The sequence below is a fragment of the Salvelinus sp. IW2-2015 genome, linkage group LG14, assembly GCF_002910315.2.
Source record: "Salvelinus sp. IW2-2015 linkage group LG14, ASM291031v2, whole genome shotgun sequence".
In the NCBI taxonomy this organism is placed as follows: domain Eukaryota; kingdom Metazoa; phylum Chordata; class Actinopteri; order Salmoniformes; family Salmonidae; genus Salvelinus; species Salvelinus sp. IW2-2015.
Genome location: NC_036854.1, coordinates 7,424,289 through 7,442,523, shown reverse-complemented (window position 1 = coordinate 7,442,523; position 18,235 = coordinate 7,424,289). Strand labels below are relative to the sequence as shown.

At 42.9% G+C, this 18,235-nt stretch overlaps 1 protein-coding gene across 1 annotated transcript in view; it reads right to left on the bottom strand.

Moving 5' to 3' along the window:
* Window positions 1–18,235, bottom strand: part of LOC111973341 (protein eva-1 homolog A) — a 167,803-nt gene that overhangs the window by 106,228 nt on the left and 43,340 nt on the right. The window contains exons 2-4 of the mRNA XM_024000676.3: window positions 16,832–17,055; window positions 6,443–6,566; window positions 5,009–5,161 (exon numbers count right to left, since the gene is read on the bottom strand). Coding sequence (XP_023856444.1) covers window positions 5,009–5,161; window positions 6,443–6,566; window positions 16,832–17,055 — 501 coding nt within the window. The remainder of the gene's footprint in view (window positions 1–5,008; window positions 5,162–6,442; window positions 6,567–16,831; window positions 17,056–18,235) is intronic.

Below are 18,235 nucleotides of genomic sequence, written 5' to 3'. Positions count from 1 at the left end.
CCAGCGACAGCCCGCGAAACCTGAAGGATCTGGAGAAGATCTGTAGGGAGGAGTGGGCCAAAATCCCTGCTGCAGTGTGTGCAAACCTGGTCAAGAACTACAGGAAACGTATGATCTCTGTAATTGCAAACAAAGGTTCTGTAAAAATATTAAGTTCTGCTTTTCTGATGTATCAAATACTTATGTCATGCAATAAAATGCAAATTAATTACTTAAAAATCATACAATGTGATTTTCTGGATTTTTTGTTTTAGATTCCGTCTCTCATAGTTGAAGTGTAACCTAATGATAAAAATTACAGACCTCTACATGCTTTGTAAGTAGGAAAACCTGCAAAATCGGCAGTGTATCAAATACTTGTTCTCCCCACTGTATATATACACTACCATTCAAAAGTTTGGACACACCTACTCATTCAAGGGTTTTTCTTTATTTGAACAATTTTTTACATTCTCAAATAATAGTGAAGATATCAAAACTATGAAATAACAACAGAAAGTGTTAAACAAATCAGAATATATTTGAGACTCTTCAAAGTAGCCGCCCTTTGCCTTGATGACGGCTTGGCACACTCTTGGCATTCTCTCAACCAGCTTCATGAGGTAGTCACCAGGAATGCATTTCAATTAACAGGTGCGCCTTGTTAAAGGTTCATTTGTGGAATTTCTTTCCTTCTTAATGCGTTTGAGCCAATCAGTTCTGTTGTGACAAGGTAGGGGTGGTATTCAGAAGATATGTCACCAGCAAATCACCCCCACACCATCACATCTCCTCCTCCATGCTTCATGGTGGGAACCACTCATGCAGAGATCATCCGTTCACCTACTTTGCATCTCACAAGACACGGCGGTTGGAACCAAAAATCTCAAATTTGGACTCATCAGACCAAAGGACAGATTACCACCAGTCTAATAATCGTGTTTCTTGGCCCAAGCAAGTCTCTTCTTCTTATTGGTCCTTTGGTAGTGGTTTCTTTGCAGCAATTCGACTATGAAGGCCTGATTCACGCAGTCTCATCTGAACAGTTGATGTTGAGATGTGTCTGTTACTTGAACTCTGTGAAGCATTTATTTAGGCTGCAATCTGAGATGCAGTTAACTCTAATGAACGTATCTTCTGCAGCAGAGGTAACTCTGGGTCTTCTTTTCCTGTAGCAGTCCTCATGAGAGTCAGTTTCATCATAGCATTTGATGGCTTTTGCGACGGCACTTTAAAAGTTCTTGCCATTTTCCGAATTGAGTGACTTTCATGTCTTAAAGTAATGATGGACTGCCGTTTCTCTTTACTTATTTGAGCTGTTCTAGCCATAATATGGACTTGGTCTTACCAAATAGGGCTATCTTCTGTATACCACCCCTACATTGGCACAGAAGTAAATAAATTCCACAAATTAACTTTTAACAAGGTACACCTGTTAATTGAAATGCATTCCAGGCGACTACCTCATGAAGTTGGTTGAGAGAATGCAAAGAGTGTGCAAATCTGACATCAAGGCAAAGGGTGGCTACTTTGAAGAATCTCAAATATACCGTTTTTTGGTTACTCCATGATTCCATATGTGCTATTTCATAGTTTTGAGGTCTACACTATTATTCTACAATGTAGAAAATAGTAAAAAAATTAAGAAAAACCTTTGAATGAGTAGGTGTGTCCAAACTTTTGACTGGTACTGTATAAAAATATAAACATTCTGTAGGCCTACATCTAAAACCGTGAGTACACTGGCTCGCACACGCATGTGCGCATTGGTACAAACGCACGCGCCTGTAAACTGTACACACCTCTGTGTAAGCTGATATTAGATTATCTGTTGAGTCAGAGGGGATGGCTATGAAAACGATCATGTGGCGCCTAAACACAATGTGTGTGTGTGTGTGTGTGTGTGTGTGTGTGTGTCACAGCCACTGAATGTCCCTCCTGTGTCATTTCCTGGCATTCAAGCGATTCGTCACTTCTGCACAAGGTCTCCGACTCCATCTGTTATTGTAGAGACAACCAGAGTAGAGTCAACCACACACGGACTGTTCCAGGACAGAAAGAACACATAACATAGTTCCTGCATGTTCTAGTTGAGTTAATACTCAAGTCATCATACACTTTAAGGGCAAATTTTCAAGTCATGAATTGCATTTTAATTCATTTTCTGAGTTGACTGGATTGTAAACAGAACTGACTGCAACCCTGCTATCTTGGTATTCGATAGATCTTCATTTGTCTAGCCAAAGTTACATTGAGGACAATTTAGATGTCAGGGGGTGTGTGTGATGCTAATGGGTCAGATGACAGAGTCCTGAACTTGGCCCTGTCCCCGTCGCTTTGAAGATTCTTCAGCTACCACCGCCACCCCCTCCTCCTCCAAATGAGAGGAGCGCACAGATCACAGGGCGTGTGTGAGTGTGTACACCCGGTGTGCTGTGGTGTGTGTGTGTGTGTGTGTTGTGTGTGTGTGTGTGTGTGTGTGTGTGTTGGTGTGTGTGTGTGTTGTGGTGTGTGTGTTGTGTGTGTGTGTGTGTGTGTGTTGAGACCAGACTAGCAGTCTTCCTCAGACTACAGAACCAGAGCAATACTTTTAAGGTGGCTCCGTGAGCTGGAAAGCTATTCTGGAACAAAATCCTTCCTGCTCTTCACTGTACTTCCTATGCACACACGGCAACACACACACACACCTGAGCACCTGAGCAGGCATCCCTTCTCTGATTTCTCCATTAGTGAATGTTGGGTTAATGTTGGCATACACATACACACACACACACACCTGAGCAGGCATCCCTTCTCTGATTTCTCCATTAGTGAATGTTGGGCTAATGTTGGCATACACATACACACACACACACCTGAGCAGGCATCCCTTCTCTGATTTCTCCATTAGTGAATGTTGGGTTAATGTTGGCATACACATACACACACACACACGATTTCAAATTGACCTCATTACAGAAGAAGAACAAATGTTTACTGTAGATACCTTCCAGGCTCTATTTTACACCTAATTTTAAGACCAACCTAGAAAACTCAAGCACACACAGACAGTCTCTCCCAGACACACACATTTGTCGTAGTATTCCACGGAAGGGAAAAGCAATTAAGATCATTAACACTGTCTGTGTGGCCTGTCACTCAAGCACCCTCACTTCCTCTGCATGGTGACATGGAAGCCACATCAAATACAAGACGACACGGGGGGATCAAGTAAGTGAACAGTTTGTGGGGCAGTGGGAGGGGGTGGGGTGGGGGGGTGAGGTGAGAGAGGGAAAGTAACAATGACAGGGAGAATATGAGACAGAAAGGGATTGAGGGAGAGATTCCCGTCATATCAAAGACCACAGATCTGTGCAAAATGTTCTGTTAACCCTCCCTACAACGGCCATTGTTGAGAAGGTTTCAAATGAACGAACTCTTACAGATTATGAGGTTCACCACATTTTTGCACAGATCTGTGCTCTTTTGCATGATGGATGTATATGTCACCCTGAGTGTATTAGGCTGTAAAGAGAGGAGTAACGTGAACTAAGTCTGACACACACACACACACACACACTTCTGTCTTAATGGTAGTGAAACCGTATGAAACCGTATCACTAAATTATTGTTGCTTTAAATCAGTGCACGCTCGAGCACACTCACAGTCTTTCTCTCCATCAGCTCCATTCAAATTGCATCCAAAATAGATCATCCTGTTCTAGATTGATATTTCGCCCTATACAGTACCTTCGGAAAGTATTTAGACTCCTTGACTTTTTCCACATTTTTACGTTTCCACATTTCCACATGTTACGTTACAGCCTTATTCGAAAATTGATTAAATAAAAACATTTCCTCAGCAATCTACACACAATACCCCATAATGACAAAGCGAAAACAGGTTCTTCGACATTTTTGCTAATTTGAAAAATAAGTCAAACCGAAATACCTTATTTACATAAGTACTCAGACCGTTTGCTATGAGACTCGAAATTGAGCTTAGGTGCAAATTGGAAGAAGTTTGGAACCAGCAAGACTCCTCCTAGTGCTGGCCACCCGGCCACACTGAGCAATCGGGGGAGAAGGGCCTTGGTCAGGGAGGTGACCAAGAACCCAATGGTCACTCTGACAGAGCTCTAGAGTTCCTCTGTGGAGATGGGAGAACCTTCCAGAAGGACAACCATCTCTGCAGCCCTCCACCAATCAGGCCTATTTGGTAGAGTGGCCTGACAGTGCTTGAGAGGATCTGCAGAGAAGAATGGTAGCGTAATACCCAAGAAGACTCAAGGCTGTAATCGCTGCCAAAGGTGCTTTCACAAAGTTTTGAGTGAAGGGTCTGACTACTTATGTAAATGTGATATTTCCGTTGTGTTTTTTGGCGCTGTACAAGTGACCGGTCGGTGGTAGGCCTAGGCTACTAAGTGACTGCGAGCGAAGAGAAAAAGAATCCTAACATTTCCACACCATAATTCTAGTCTAACCAATACCCAAACGGAGATTCAGTCAAAATAAAAATCTCATTGATTTATCAAGACCAGTCCCAATGCCTGTCTCAGAGCAGTGTGAAACGGTGCTGAAATAGTTGACCACACGCGGATAGGCTATTGCTTCATATCCTATTATAACAATTGGATGACTTGGGTGTTCCAGTAAGCAACACTTTGTTGCCTTCACTAGCCTACTTCATTCTCAAAATAACTCCAGCACAGTGAAGAGAAACGAGCCTTAAATAATTCAACAATAAAGCGATTGAACCCGCCAGGTATGTTGACTCAGCCTGTCGGAGGTGGAGCGCCAGAGCTCACCGGTGTGCCTGGCATGGTTTGTGACTCCATCTCGTTCCTCGCCCTCTTCAACACGCCATTCTCCGCCTGACTCTCCGAGTACGAGTGACTCTCCAAAAACGCCTGGCTCTGGACCAATGCATCATATACCCCAAGTTTAGGACCCAGGAGAAACTCTAGGTCCTAGTTACAAAGACGCTTTAGGCCCAGAGTTCAAGTGGTCAGGGAAAACTCCAGGTTCTATACATGGGTGATGGTCTTACCTACGGACGACGCCCTCCTGTGGTGGGTAGGACACTCCAGTGTACCCTGCTGGGTTCGACCGAACATGGCCGAGTAGACGGTGATCTGCATTCCCTGTTTACAGGTCAGCTTCATTCTCTCCTCCTCGCACGCCACCTTACTCTTATACTCATCTGGTTTAGAAGATGGGGTGAGAGAGAGACCTTAGTGTTATTGTACACGCACACGCACACGCACGCACACACACACACACACACACACAGAACACACACACACACACACACACACACACACACACACACACTTTAACCCTTTTTGTCAGTCTCAGGCTTACTCTGAAGTTTGACTTTATATTTTCCATGTGTGCAAATGCACAAATGCACATAATCAAGTGTGTGTGTTTTTCATACTTCTTTCCATTCATCCCTTTCTAAGCGCCCTTAGCCTTTTCTCAATCCTTCTGTACTACAACACTGAAATCTCCATCCCAACTTTCAACCTCTCTCCCCATCCATCTTTCCTCCCCTCCGTCTTTCTCTCCTTCACCCAGAATAACAGTGAAGTAATCCCACCACCCAGAATGTTGTAGTAACTAAGGTAGCGTGCCAAATGACACCCTATTCCCTATGTAATGCAATATTTTACATACTAGCCCTATGAGCCCTGGTCAAAAGTAGTGCCCTACTGTTTCTAGGGAATAGGGTGCCATTTGGGACACAGCCTTAAGTCCATTCATGTCATTCCTGAGGTGTGGTACGGTCACTCGCACTCACTCCACTGACCCCTCCCCTACCCTGACCCTGAACCAATCAACAGCTCTTTTGTCCTGTCACTGAACCAATAACTTCTGGCGAGAGAGAAATGTCTCAGTGTGACCTAAGTGGGATTTTAGTGAGGCGTAACAAGAAGGTGTCACTTCCTCTGAAAGGGAGAGGGAGAAAAAGAGAGCTGGGTTTGCATTCAATACATACGTATTAGTATTCTCAGTATTTTCTCCTTCCCTCTTGCTCTCTCTCTCTCCCTCTTTGTGTATGTGTGTGTATCTCTCTCTATCTCTGTGTCCCTCTCTACTCTCTCTTTCATTCCCTGTCACCTTCTTCTCCGTTGCATTCCTGTTCCACTCCCCCCATGTCCATAGTTTTGATATCATGGCTGATTGAGGTACTTTGGGTATTGAGCTCTGTCACGGGTCACTGTCACTGTCACTGGACTCTGTGTGTGGAATACCTGTGCATGGCGAAACATAGTCCACATTGTGAAGGCTCCCGCTTCCGTTTCTGCTCATTTAGTATGAATGGGATTCAAACCGTATATATATTGTCACCCGGGTTTTCTCTGTGCGTGCGTGCAGGTCTCTCTGAGTGTGTCAGAGAGAGAGAGAGAGCTAGACAGACAGACAGTTGAAGGAGGAGTATAAACTATAAAGAGACGTTGGGGGGTGATGAGGGACTTACTAGGCCTGCATTTGTACCACACGATGAGGTGTTTGCTGCTGCTGGGGCATGGGTCCATCCCGAAGAGACGACTGTTGACAAGGACCTTACAGCTCCTCCTGTCCTGGCACTCATCCAACATTTTCTATGAGAGAGGGAGAGATTGAGGAAGGGAGGGAGGAAGGGAGAGAGAGGAAGAGGGAGAGAGAGCAATAAGCAAGCGTCGGTGAGATCGGCGGCACACAAACCTAAAACCACTTCAAAACACCCTTAACGTCCCCTTCTCCTCCCACGCCATGGGAACAGTATAATGGTTGCAAAGAAGCAACATTCCAGTCACTTCCATGTATCAGATTTCCCAGTCATACACCTTTCCTTCTTTTTCTTGTTTTGACACAGCTGAGTAACATTCTAGAATCTACCACATTCCACAGCAAGGAATTGAGGAATTCCCCCCTTCCCTCCCTCTCACCAAATTCCCTGGAAGTTTATTGAAAAATAACAAAAAAGGCAGGAGTTCAGTCATTTCCCCCCCAGAACGCATCACACTGTTGACACGGGCCACCCTTATGCTGGGAGGTGCCCATTTATGATTGACCACAGAGTGTGGCACTGGGAGTTGTGATGGGTAGGTCGGTGCCCACCAACCGGGCAAAGCTAGCACTTGGGCAGCGAGTTCCACTAAAACAAACAGAGACGTATAGAAGACAACCTCCCAGTGTTCTTCAGGTGTGTGCTGCCAGACCGTAAATCTCAAGCACGGTTGCACGCTGACGTTTATGTCATGTCATCGCGCTTCATTGAGGAGACACAATGGCCAGGGATGTGATAATATTAGAAAAGGTACAGCAGCTTGTGTCGTCATACCCCCAAAATGAACATAGTGGTAAAAAACAGCGTGTGACATCATGTCTTCATAGCGTTTTATGTCTGCGCTGTTGAAACGGGGATTACAAGGATTCAAGCTAGCTGCTTTATTGAGGAAAAGTTAGGGGAACATTCTATAACGTCAAACAAAAACACACACAGAACATGGTTACTATGTTCTCAGAATATCCCATATTAAGGTTCTAGACACGTTTCATGGGAACGTTGCAAGAACATTCACGTATCCAGTTTTCTGAGGGTTAGGAGAATATTCCATCAACATCCCACTAAAGATACACAGAACACGGTTGCCATGTTCTCAGAACATAATGAATGAAAAGTTTCGCTTAACACCTCAAGCCTAGTTACCGTTGCCGAGGCAATCAAGGCCCTGATTGGCGAACCACTGATCCATTCATAGCTCTTTGTCTGTTGGCAAGGTTAGGGACACTCACACAAACAGTGTGTAAGTGTTTTCATCTTACATATTTGACAGACTTTGACATACATGGTTACATTGTGCATGTGTGTTTATACAGTATTTATTGTCCTCGCCGGGGATTTGAACGATACTCCCATCTTCCTGCTACTCCACCATGTCCGTGTCATCTATCGGTTAATCTGACTATTCTCATCATGGATTTGATTTGATATACTTATTTCAGCAATGTAAGGGCTTTCGGTATAGTTGTCTAATGTTGGTGGGGCATGTTAACCTGTTTTAAAACACTCCTGAATCACTATGATCGATACAAGTTGTTCTTGAGTGTACTTTTAACAGAGCTGAGATTTATTTGCAATCACCCTATTGTTTACAGCCTTCCATCTATCCAGTTGTTTCAGATCTACACTAGTGCCTAGGGAGGAAGGGGTTGGGTTTATTCTGGACAGAACTATACTGGTCCAATAAGCACATGTCCTAGAGATATCCCTTATTGTTTCCATCTATCCAGTTGTTTCAGATCTACACTAGTGTCTAGGGAGGAAGGGGTAGAGTTTATTCTGGACAGAGCCTAACTATACTGGTCCAATAAGCACATGTCCTAGAGATATCCCTTATCGTTTCCATCTATCCAGTTGTTTCAGATCTACACTAGTGTCTAGGGAGGAAGGGGTAGGGTTTATTCTGGACAGAGCCTAACTATACTGGTCCAATAAGCACATGTCCTAGAGATATTCCTTACTGGGCAGTGGTTAGGGAGTTCATCATTGCTGATGGTGGCCTTTGTTCAAGACACGCTAGGGCAGTCCCCCTACTCTGATATTCTTAGCAAAATATGTTAATGGGATTATTTGGCAACAGTTACAACACACCTATCTGATCTAATTAAAATGAGTTTCTCATTGAAATATAGGAATCTGTAGGATTTCCCCTTGAGCACAAATTATGACCACATTTACGCTACCTCATAAATGATCAGTATTTATTAGTTCTATATAGCTGAGCAACCTAAAGAGAACTCGATCAACTTTTTGAAATCTATACCATTTAGAACAAACGTGTCATTGAGAAACACATTTGAATTAGAACGGATAGTTGTGCTGTAAGGATATTCTATTGCTAAGAATGTGAGAGTAGGGTGACTCCCCGACCGGGTTTCGAAGCCAGGCCACCAGCACCAAATGACGTACGCCCTAACCACTGTCCCAATAAGGGATTTTTTTTTGCGCATGTGCTTATTGGGCCAGAAGAGTTAGGCCCTGTCCAGAAAAACCCCAATTTCTCCTCCCTAGGAACTTACTGAAACAAGTTGATAGGTGTAAGCAATCGGGTGAATGCAGTTTGAAGTAAATCTCAGCTCTGTTAAAAGTACACTCAAGAAAACTATTTAATTGATCATAGTGATTCAGGAGCTCTTTAAAAACAAGTTAACATGCCTCACCAACATCAGACAACTATAGTGAAAGCCCAGTGATGAGAAAAGTCAGATTAAACGATACCTGACATGAACATGTTGGTGTGGCGGGAAGATCTGAGTATTGTCAACCAAGAGGTTGTGCGTTCACAAGGACGTGTTGAATAATAATTACTGTATAAATGAACGTGTCAAATATGTAAGTAAAAAACACTATGTTAAAGCACTGTGTGAGGGTATCCCTAACCTTGCCTACAGACATAGAGCTATGACTGGATGAGTGGCTCACCAATCAGGGCCTTGATTAGATTGACAACAGCAGCAAGGTGTGACGACATTTTCTTTCTGAGGGGGAAGTTTCTTAGCGACCATCAGCTGACGTCCTGACAATTGATACATCGAAATGTTCCTGCGACGTTCCCATGAACGTGTCTAGAACATTCATATCTTATGTTCTGAGAACATGGCAACCATGCTCTGTGTATGTTTGGTGGGACGTTGATGGAATATTCTCCTCCCTCAGAAAACTGGACACATGAATGTTCTTGCAATGTTCGCATTAAGTGTGTCTAGAACATTACTATTGGATATTCTGAGAACAAATCAACATTTGCTTTATTAGATCAAGCATTTTTTATTTTTAATAAATTGTTTGCTAGTAAGTGGCTGAATTAATAAGGTGATGGGGCATCATATTTTGTTAGCTTTCTGCCGTGTTCGAGAACTCAAAGCCCTTTGGATGGGTTATCTGTAGGATATCTTGATTTCCTTGTGTTTTTTTCTACTCTCCGTTCTCAGTTCGTCTGCTCCTCCCCCATCTTCTCCGAGCAGAGCAGGAAGACTCCACACAGACACACCGTGCACACATGCTGCTCCAGAGCCAGGACTGTTCTTCCTTCAGACAAGCACGCATTCAAACGTTGTTCATTTGCACAATGTCTCTTGTTCACATTTGCTTGTAAATATCCAAACTCCTCAAAAATGACATGCGGTAGCCCCTACCTATATATGTATACATTTATGACCTGGATTGTCTGTCTTTACAATTATTTTATTTTCCGTTTGTGTTCATTGGCATATTTACCTAACAGGCTCCACGGAAACTCGCTATTAATTGCATTCTGGTAATAGATGCCCAATGGGCTTTTTTTTGTTGACACACCCCCTTGTGTACTAAACCGGAAATACCGTTAATCCCAAGATAAGAAAAGGACGGTATGACGATATGGAAATCTGGATATCGCCCAACCCTAATGACAACCGTCTTCTGGTAGATGAAAAGTCTTTCTCAAAAACCTTCTCAGTTAAATGCTTACTACAAAGTAGCCTATGCTTACCTGCAGTTGCGATGCGTCTACCTCTCTCAAAGAGAGAGAATGAATAAACACTCTACAACAAAGCTTTCTGAATGTCCAACAAGCTCTATGCCCTTAACCTTGTTCTGAACACCTCTACAAAAGGTCACGTGGCTCCCGCCTCCTCCACCGTTGAGCCTACTATCTCTGAGGGTTTAGAGTTTGAGGTAGTCACCTCATACAAGTACTGCAAGTATGGCTTGATGGTACACTGTCCTTTTCTCAGCACATTTCAAAGCTGCAGGCTAAGGTTAAATCTAGACTTGGTATCGTAATTGCTCCTCTTTCACCCCAGCTGCCAAACTAACCCTGATTCATATGACCATCCTATCCATGCTATATTATGGAGACATATTTTATAGATCGGCAGGTAAAGGTGCTCTCGAGCAGCTAGATGGTATTTACCATTCGGACCATCAAATTTGCCACCAATGCTCCTTATAGGACACATCACTGCACTCTATACTCCTGTTTAAACTGTCCATCTCTGTATACCTGGCGCAAGACCCACTGGTTGATGCTTATTTTTAAATCCCTCTCAGGCCTCACTCCCCCCTATCTGAGATACCTACTGCAGCCCTCATCCTCCACATACAACACCCATTCTGCCAGTCACATTCTGTTAAAGGTCCCCAAAGCACACGCATCCCTGGGTCGCTCCTCTTTTCAGTTCGCTGCAGCTAGCGACTAGAACGAGCTGCAAAAAACACTCAACCTGGACAGTTTTATCTCCATCTCTACATTCAAAGACTCAATCATGGACTCACTTACCGACACTTGTGGCTGCTTCACGTGATGTATCGTTGATTCTACCTTCTCGCCCTTCGTGCTGTTGTCGGTGCCAAACAATGTTTGTACCATGTTTGTGCTACTACCATGTTGTGCTGCTGCCATCTTGTGTTGCTCCCATGTTGTTGTCATGTTGTGTTGCTACCATGCTGTGTTATAATGTGTTGCGCCATGTTGTGTTGTTGTCTTAGGTCTCTGTTTATGAAGTGTTGTGCCGTCTCTCTTGTCGGGATGTGTGTTTTGTCCTACATAAATGTATTTGTTTTTTATTCCAGCCCCTGAGCCTGCAGGAGGCATTGTGCCTCTTGGTAGGCCGTCATTGTAAATAATAATTTGTGCTTAACTTCTTGCAACTATAGGGGGTGCTGTTCCGCATTAGCATATTTGTGTCTCCAAATTAAACTGCCTCGTGCTAAATTCTTGATCGTACAATATGCATATTATTGTTATTATTTGATAGAAAACACCTTCTAGTTTCTATAGAAGTTGGAATTTTGCTCTGAGTGGTACAGAACAATTTCTACAGCACTTTTCATGACAGGTTCAGATTCAGAAATTTTTACCTCTGATCTGGGTCTGTTTATAAGGCGACAGTGAATGCTATGAAGAAACCGACACTGCCTACGTCTTCCTCTGGGTGTCTGTACGTCATCACGTTTTCAATGAAATCGATGGGACGTTCACAGCCATTTACAAAAGACCAAAATGTACAGAGACCTTCCTTTCTCAACTGCGCCTGAAGCGTCAAGGCCATCGGACCTGCCTCGTTCCAAATCGTTTTCTAACCAAGCAATATTTCTCCGGTCATGTTTTCAGTCGTTAAGTTGTTAAAAACATCATAATGTAGTTAATTTGAACCGTTTTATACAATTTTTATCCGTTTAGTGCGATTTGAGGAATTTCTTGTGTGCGGCTCTGAAAGTTTGGACACGTTTTAGGGTGTCGGTCGTTGGTGGTGGACATTTCGAAGGACAGAGGACATCTATCGACCAAAGACGTTTATAACATAGAAAGATACATTGCCCAAGAATCTGATGGAAGAACCAGCTCAAAGTAAAGCAATATTAATATGATAAATCGTGTTTCTGTCGAAATATTTTAAACGCATATTTCGCCATTTTTGTTTGGTATAGCTTCACTTGGCCAACCCTGTATTTGAAAAGTAAGGATAATTTTAAAAATGTAAATCAGCGGTTGCTTAAGAACTAATTTGTCTTTCGATTGCTGTCAACCCTGTATTTTTTAGTCAAGTATATGATTAGCTTTCAATTAAACTAGATCACTCTGATAGATGACGTCAGACATATTGAGGCTTGATTTCCTAGTATTTTTATTGTGTAAACACGGTTTTGTATGGCTAATATGCACCTTTTCGAACAAACTGTATATGTATATTGTAAAATGATGTTACAGGAGTGTCATCGGAAGAATTCTGAGAAGGTTAGTGAAAAAATTAATATATTTTGGCGGTGATTACGTTATAGCGCTCTTTGGCTGGAATCGATGCTCTGGTAACATTTGCACATGTGGTATGCTAACTTATCGATTTATTGTGTTTCGCTGAAAAACGCTTTGAAAATCTGAAATATGGTCTGAAATCACAAGAACTGGGTCTTTCCATTGCTATGCTTTGTCTATTTTATGAAATGTTTTATGATGAGTAAATTGGTCATACACGTTGCTCTATCTAGTAATTCTAGTCATTTGTGATGGTGGGTGCAATTGTAAACTGTGATTTCTACCTGAAATATGCACTTTTTTCTAACAAAAAACTATCCTATACCATGAATATGTTATCAGACTGTCACTGAAGAGGTTTTTTCTTGGTTAGTGGATATCAATATCTTAGTCGAGCCGAATTGGTGATAGCACCTGAAGGAGTAAGAACTGATGGAGTTAGAATAGTGGTGTATTTTTGCTAACGTGTTTAGCTAATAGATTTTACATATTTTGTCTTCCCTGTAAAACATTTTAAAAATCTGAAATGGTGGCTTTATTCACAAGATCTGTATCTTTCATCTGGTGTCTTGGACTTGTGATTTAATGATATTTAGATGCTACTATCTACTTTTGAAGCTATGCTAGCTATGCTAATTAGTGTGTGGGGGGGGTGGGGGGTGCTCCCGGACCCGGGGTAGAGGCTCGTGAAAGGTTAATTGACTTGCCTAGTTAAATTTAGTAAAAACATGTGGGGCAGGTGGGGTAGAGCCTCACCAATATCCAGGAGATTTGCATGTAATTTCTGTTATTTCATGTCACAGTAATTGTAAGGAGGCGACGCAGGAGATGAGAAAGCAGGTGAAGGTTTAATAGCTGACGAACATGAAACGGAACAGCGTCTGGACAGGAACACATAACAAACACGGTACGGAATAATGCGGTCACAGGGAACACAACCAAGGAACAGACAGATATACAGGGGGTAATCCAGGTGAGTGCAATGAGCGCAGCTGACAGTAATATACAGTATCATCTCAGTTAGCAAACAATAAAAAATAAAAATAAATTTAAATGCTTGATCTAATAAAGCAAAAGTTGATTTGTAAAAAATATTTAGTAAGATTAAAGTTCTGGCCTAGAACCCCCCCCCCCCCCCCCCCCCACCAAAAAAACCTGTTACTAATTTTAGGCCCAAAAGCTAATTCTGCCCTATGGTTAACAACTCCAATTAATACCGATTGTAGGTTAGTCGAACAAGAAGTCATGTCTGTATATATGAGAAAAAACAACACATATTTAGAATTACCTCACCAGGACAGAAGAACAGGCACTCAATGAACTAATGAAACACTCATCTTTGGTTATCAAACCTGCAAACCTGCAGGGGGGGTATTGTGGTCGTTTTAGACTATGAAGAATACAATGAGGAGATTCAGAGAGAACTCAGTAATGAATGTTTCTGTGGAAAACTGAGTGTTGATCCCACACAGGTGTTCTAAATGAATATTAGCTCAAATCTGGAGCAAGCCCTAATTAAGCAAGCTTATCTCAAAACCTGAATATGAATATACATCTGTATACATCTGGCCCTTCTTTGGACACTGTGTTAACAAACCTCCAAACGAGCATCAACGCCATACAACACTCCTTCCGTGGCCTCCAACTGCTCTTAAATGCTAGTAAAACGAAATGCATCCTCTTCAACCAATCGCTGCCCGCACCCGCCCGACTAGCATCATTACTCTGGATGGTTCTGACTTAGAATATGTCGACAACTATAAATACCTAGGTGTCTGGTAAACTCTCCTTCCAGACTCACATTAAGCATCTCCAATTCAAAATTAAATCTAGAATCGGCTTCCTATTTCGCAACTAAGCCTCCTTCACTCATGCTGCCAAAAATACCCTCGTAAAACTGACTATCCTACCGATCCTTGATTTCGGAGATGTCATTTACAAAATAGCTTCTAACACTCTACTCGGCAAACTGGATTTAGTCTATCACAGTGCCATCCGTTTTGCCACCAAAGCCCCATATACTACCCATCACTGCGACCTGTATGCTCTCGTTGGCTGGTCCTCTCTACATATTCGTCGCCAAACCCACTGGCTCCAGGTCATCTATAAGTCTTTGCTAGGTAAAGCTCCGCCTTATCTCAGCTCAATGGTCACCATAGCATCACCCACCCGTAGCACGAGCTCCAGCAGTTATATTTCACTGGTCATCCCCAAAGCCAATACCTATTTTGGCCGCCTTTCCTTCCAGTTCTCTGCTGCCAATGCTGTACACAGCCCATCTGTAAGTAGCCCATCGAACCAACTATCTACCTCATCCCGATATTTGTTTTTCTGCTCTTTTGCACACCAGTATTTCTACTTGCACATCCTCATCTGCACATATATCACTCCAGTGTAAATGGCTAAATTGTAATTTCTTCGCCACTATTGGCCTATTTATTGCCTTACCACCTTACTTCATTTGCACACAATGTATACAGATTTTTCTATTGTGTTATTGACTGTACGTTTGTTTATCCCGTGTGTAACTCTGTTGTTTTTGTCGCACTGCTTTGCTTTATCTTGGCCAGGTCGCAGTTGTAAACGAGAACTTGTTCTCAACTGGCCTACCTGGTTAAATAAAGGTGAAATATATATATATTTTTTAAATACATTTTCCTTCCCATGTGTCATAGGTCCATGCCTGTATATTTTGCATAAATTACACAAACCTAAAATACAAGAAGGCAATTATCCAGGCAGACCAGTAGTCGCATGAATAAGTTCACTGCTAGAGCCATTGTCAAACTTTGTAGACTCCTTCATAAAATCTCATGTGCAATCATTGCCATCATATGTGAAAGAATTTATAACCAAGATCTCACCAATAACGGATTAATAGAATTCTGGTCACATTAGATGTCGAGAGTCTGTACTCCAGCATTCCCCACACGGTGGGTCTGGCAACCCTAGCTCACTACCTAAGAGACCGACATACGAATGAATACCGACCAACAAACTTTATTTTAGAGCCGGCTGAATATGTTTTGACGTATAACTATTTCAGGTTTGATGATGAATACTACCTCCAAACGAATGGAACATTGACGGGCTCCACGTTCGCTCTGAGCTATGCTAACCTATATGTGGGTCTCAGAATTTCTTTGGGTTAACAATGAAAATGAAAATGCATTATTGAATAGTCCCAGACCTGCTGTTTTCAACTCTCTAGACACCGCAGGAGCGGTAGAGATACTCTTAATGATCGGCTATGAAAAGCCAACTGACATTTACTCCTGAGGTGCTGACTTGCTACACCCTCAATAACTACTGTGATTATTATTATTTGACCATGCTGGTCATTTATGAACATTTGAACATCTTGGCCATGTTCTGTTATAATCTCCACCCGGCACAGCCAGAAGAGGACTGGCCACCCCTCATAGCCTGGTTCCTCTCTAGGTTTCTTCCTAGGTTTTGGCCTTTCTAGGGAGTTTTTCCTAGCCACCGTGCTTCTACACCTGCATTGCTTGCTGTTTGGGGTTTTAGGCTGGGTTTCTGTACAGCACTTCGAGATATTAGCTGATGTACGAAGGGCTATATAAAATAAACTTGATTTGATTTGAATAGGATCCTGAAGCGGTATCGATATAGACACTTTTTTTGTATATGGTGAGGAATGGGAGAAGACTTTATGACATTACACACCTGAGCCATTGAAAAGAGGACTTCCAAGAAGGCAGTGTTTCAGGTTGTGCCGTACACTGTATGCCACTCCACAGAGGACTATCCAGAAAAAACAGCAGATGCACAATAGCTTTCTAACATGAGGCTCTTAAAGGGGAATGTCACCTCGTTTTTTGTCTTGCTCCTCAAGAAATGCTGGCGGCCATGACAGGAGCCAAACGTGAGTTGGCTTGGGGGTGTGGTTTGATGTGGGTGTTTCTTGGGTGTCACCTTTGCACATTTTGCTACAAGGCTTTGAGAAAATCACCCTGGACGAATGTCAATACCAGCAGATTACCATTATTTCATGACCTTTGTTACTGTACTAGAGAAGGATAAATGTCTATAAAGTAAGTGTGTATGGAGGGAAGGGCAGTTACCTGTAGTGCTGTGGACATGTAACAATGCAAGTCATCCTCCAGTGGGAGTGTCCCTAAAAGGGTGGGTCTGTGGTGGGACGGGCCCTGCTGGGGGTGGAGGGGGCCACTCCTGCCGTAGAAAGCCGACTGGACGGTGATGGTGGTGCGGGGCGGGCAGCGGACCGACAGGAAGTCGCCGTCGCCCGCCTGCTCGGTGTAGTTCCTCAACACCTTGGACAGGTAACCTAGGAGATGAGAAAAACACCATGGTTACCGACGTTTACCACGAAAACAGCAGCACACCTACATCTATCTACAGATAATGGCGCCGGAGGGGATGTCTGTCGTTTTACGGGCTCCTTACCAACTGTGCTATTTTATTTCTTTTCACACTGTTTGTAATGTATTTTGTACATAATGTTGCTGCTGCCGTCTCTTTTGACCGAAAATAACTCCTTGATATCAGAAAAGCGATTACTCAACTCGAACTGGACAAAGATTTTTTCTTTAATGAGTCTGACTTGAAGGATATACTGCTTCCCTGAGACCAGGCCCAAATCGGCGTCATTCACGTAAAGAAAAGACGGAAATACAGGAGGCAGAGATCGGGGTGCCTTGTGAGAATTCGTCGGCGAGTGGGTAACCCGCCTCTACCATCCGTTCTATTGGCCAACATACAATCATTGGAGAATAAACTGGATGATCTCCGTTCAAGACTGTCCCACCAACGGGACATAAAAAAATGTAATATCTTATGTTTCACCGAGTTGTGGCTGAACGACGACACAGATAATATAGAGCTGGCTGGGTTTTCCGTGCATCGGCAGGACAGATCAGCTACATCTGGTAAGATGAGGGGTGGATGTGTGTCTATTTGTCAATAACAGCTGATGCGCGATGTTTAATATTAAAGAAGTCTCAAGGTATTGCTCGCCTGAGGTAGAGCACCTCATGATAAGCTGTAGATCACACTGTCTACCAAGAGAGTTCTCGTCTATATTATTCGTAGCCGTCTATTTACCACCACAAACCGATGCTGGCACTAAGACCGCACTCAACAAGCTGTATATGGCCATAAGCAAACAAGAAAATGCTCATCAAGAAGTGGCTCTCCTAGTGGCCGGGAACTTTAATGCAGGCAAAGTTAAATCCGTATTACCTAATTTCTTCTATGTGCCTTCAGAGGAGAAAAAAAAACTTTAGACCACATTTACTCCACACACAGAGATGCATACAAAATCCCCTCACCCTCCATTTGGAAACTTTGACCATAATTCTATCCTGCTGATTCCTGCTAACAAGAAAAAACTTAAGCAGGAAGTACCAGTGACTTGCTCAATACGGAGTGGTTAGATGATGCGCATGCTACGCAACAGGACTGTTTTGCTAGCACAGACTGGAATATGTCCCGGGATTCATCCAATG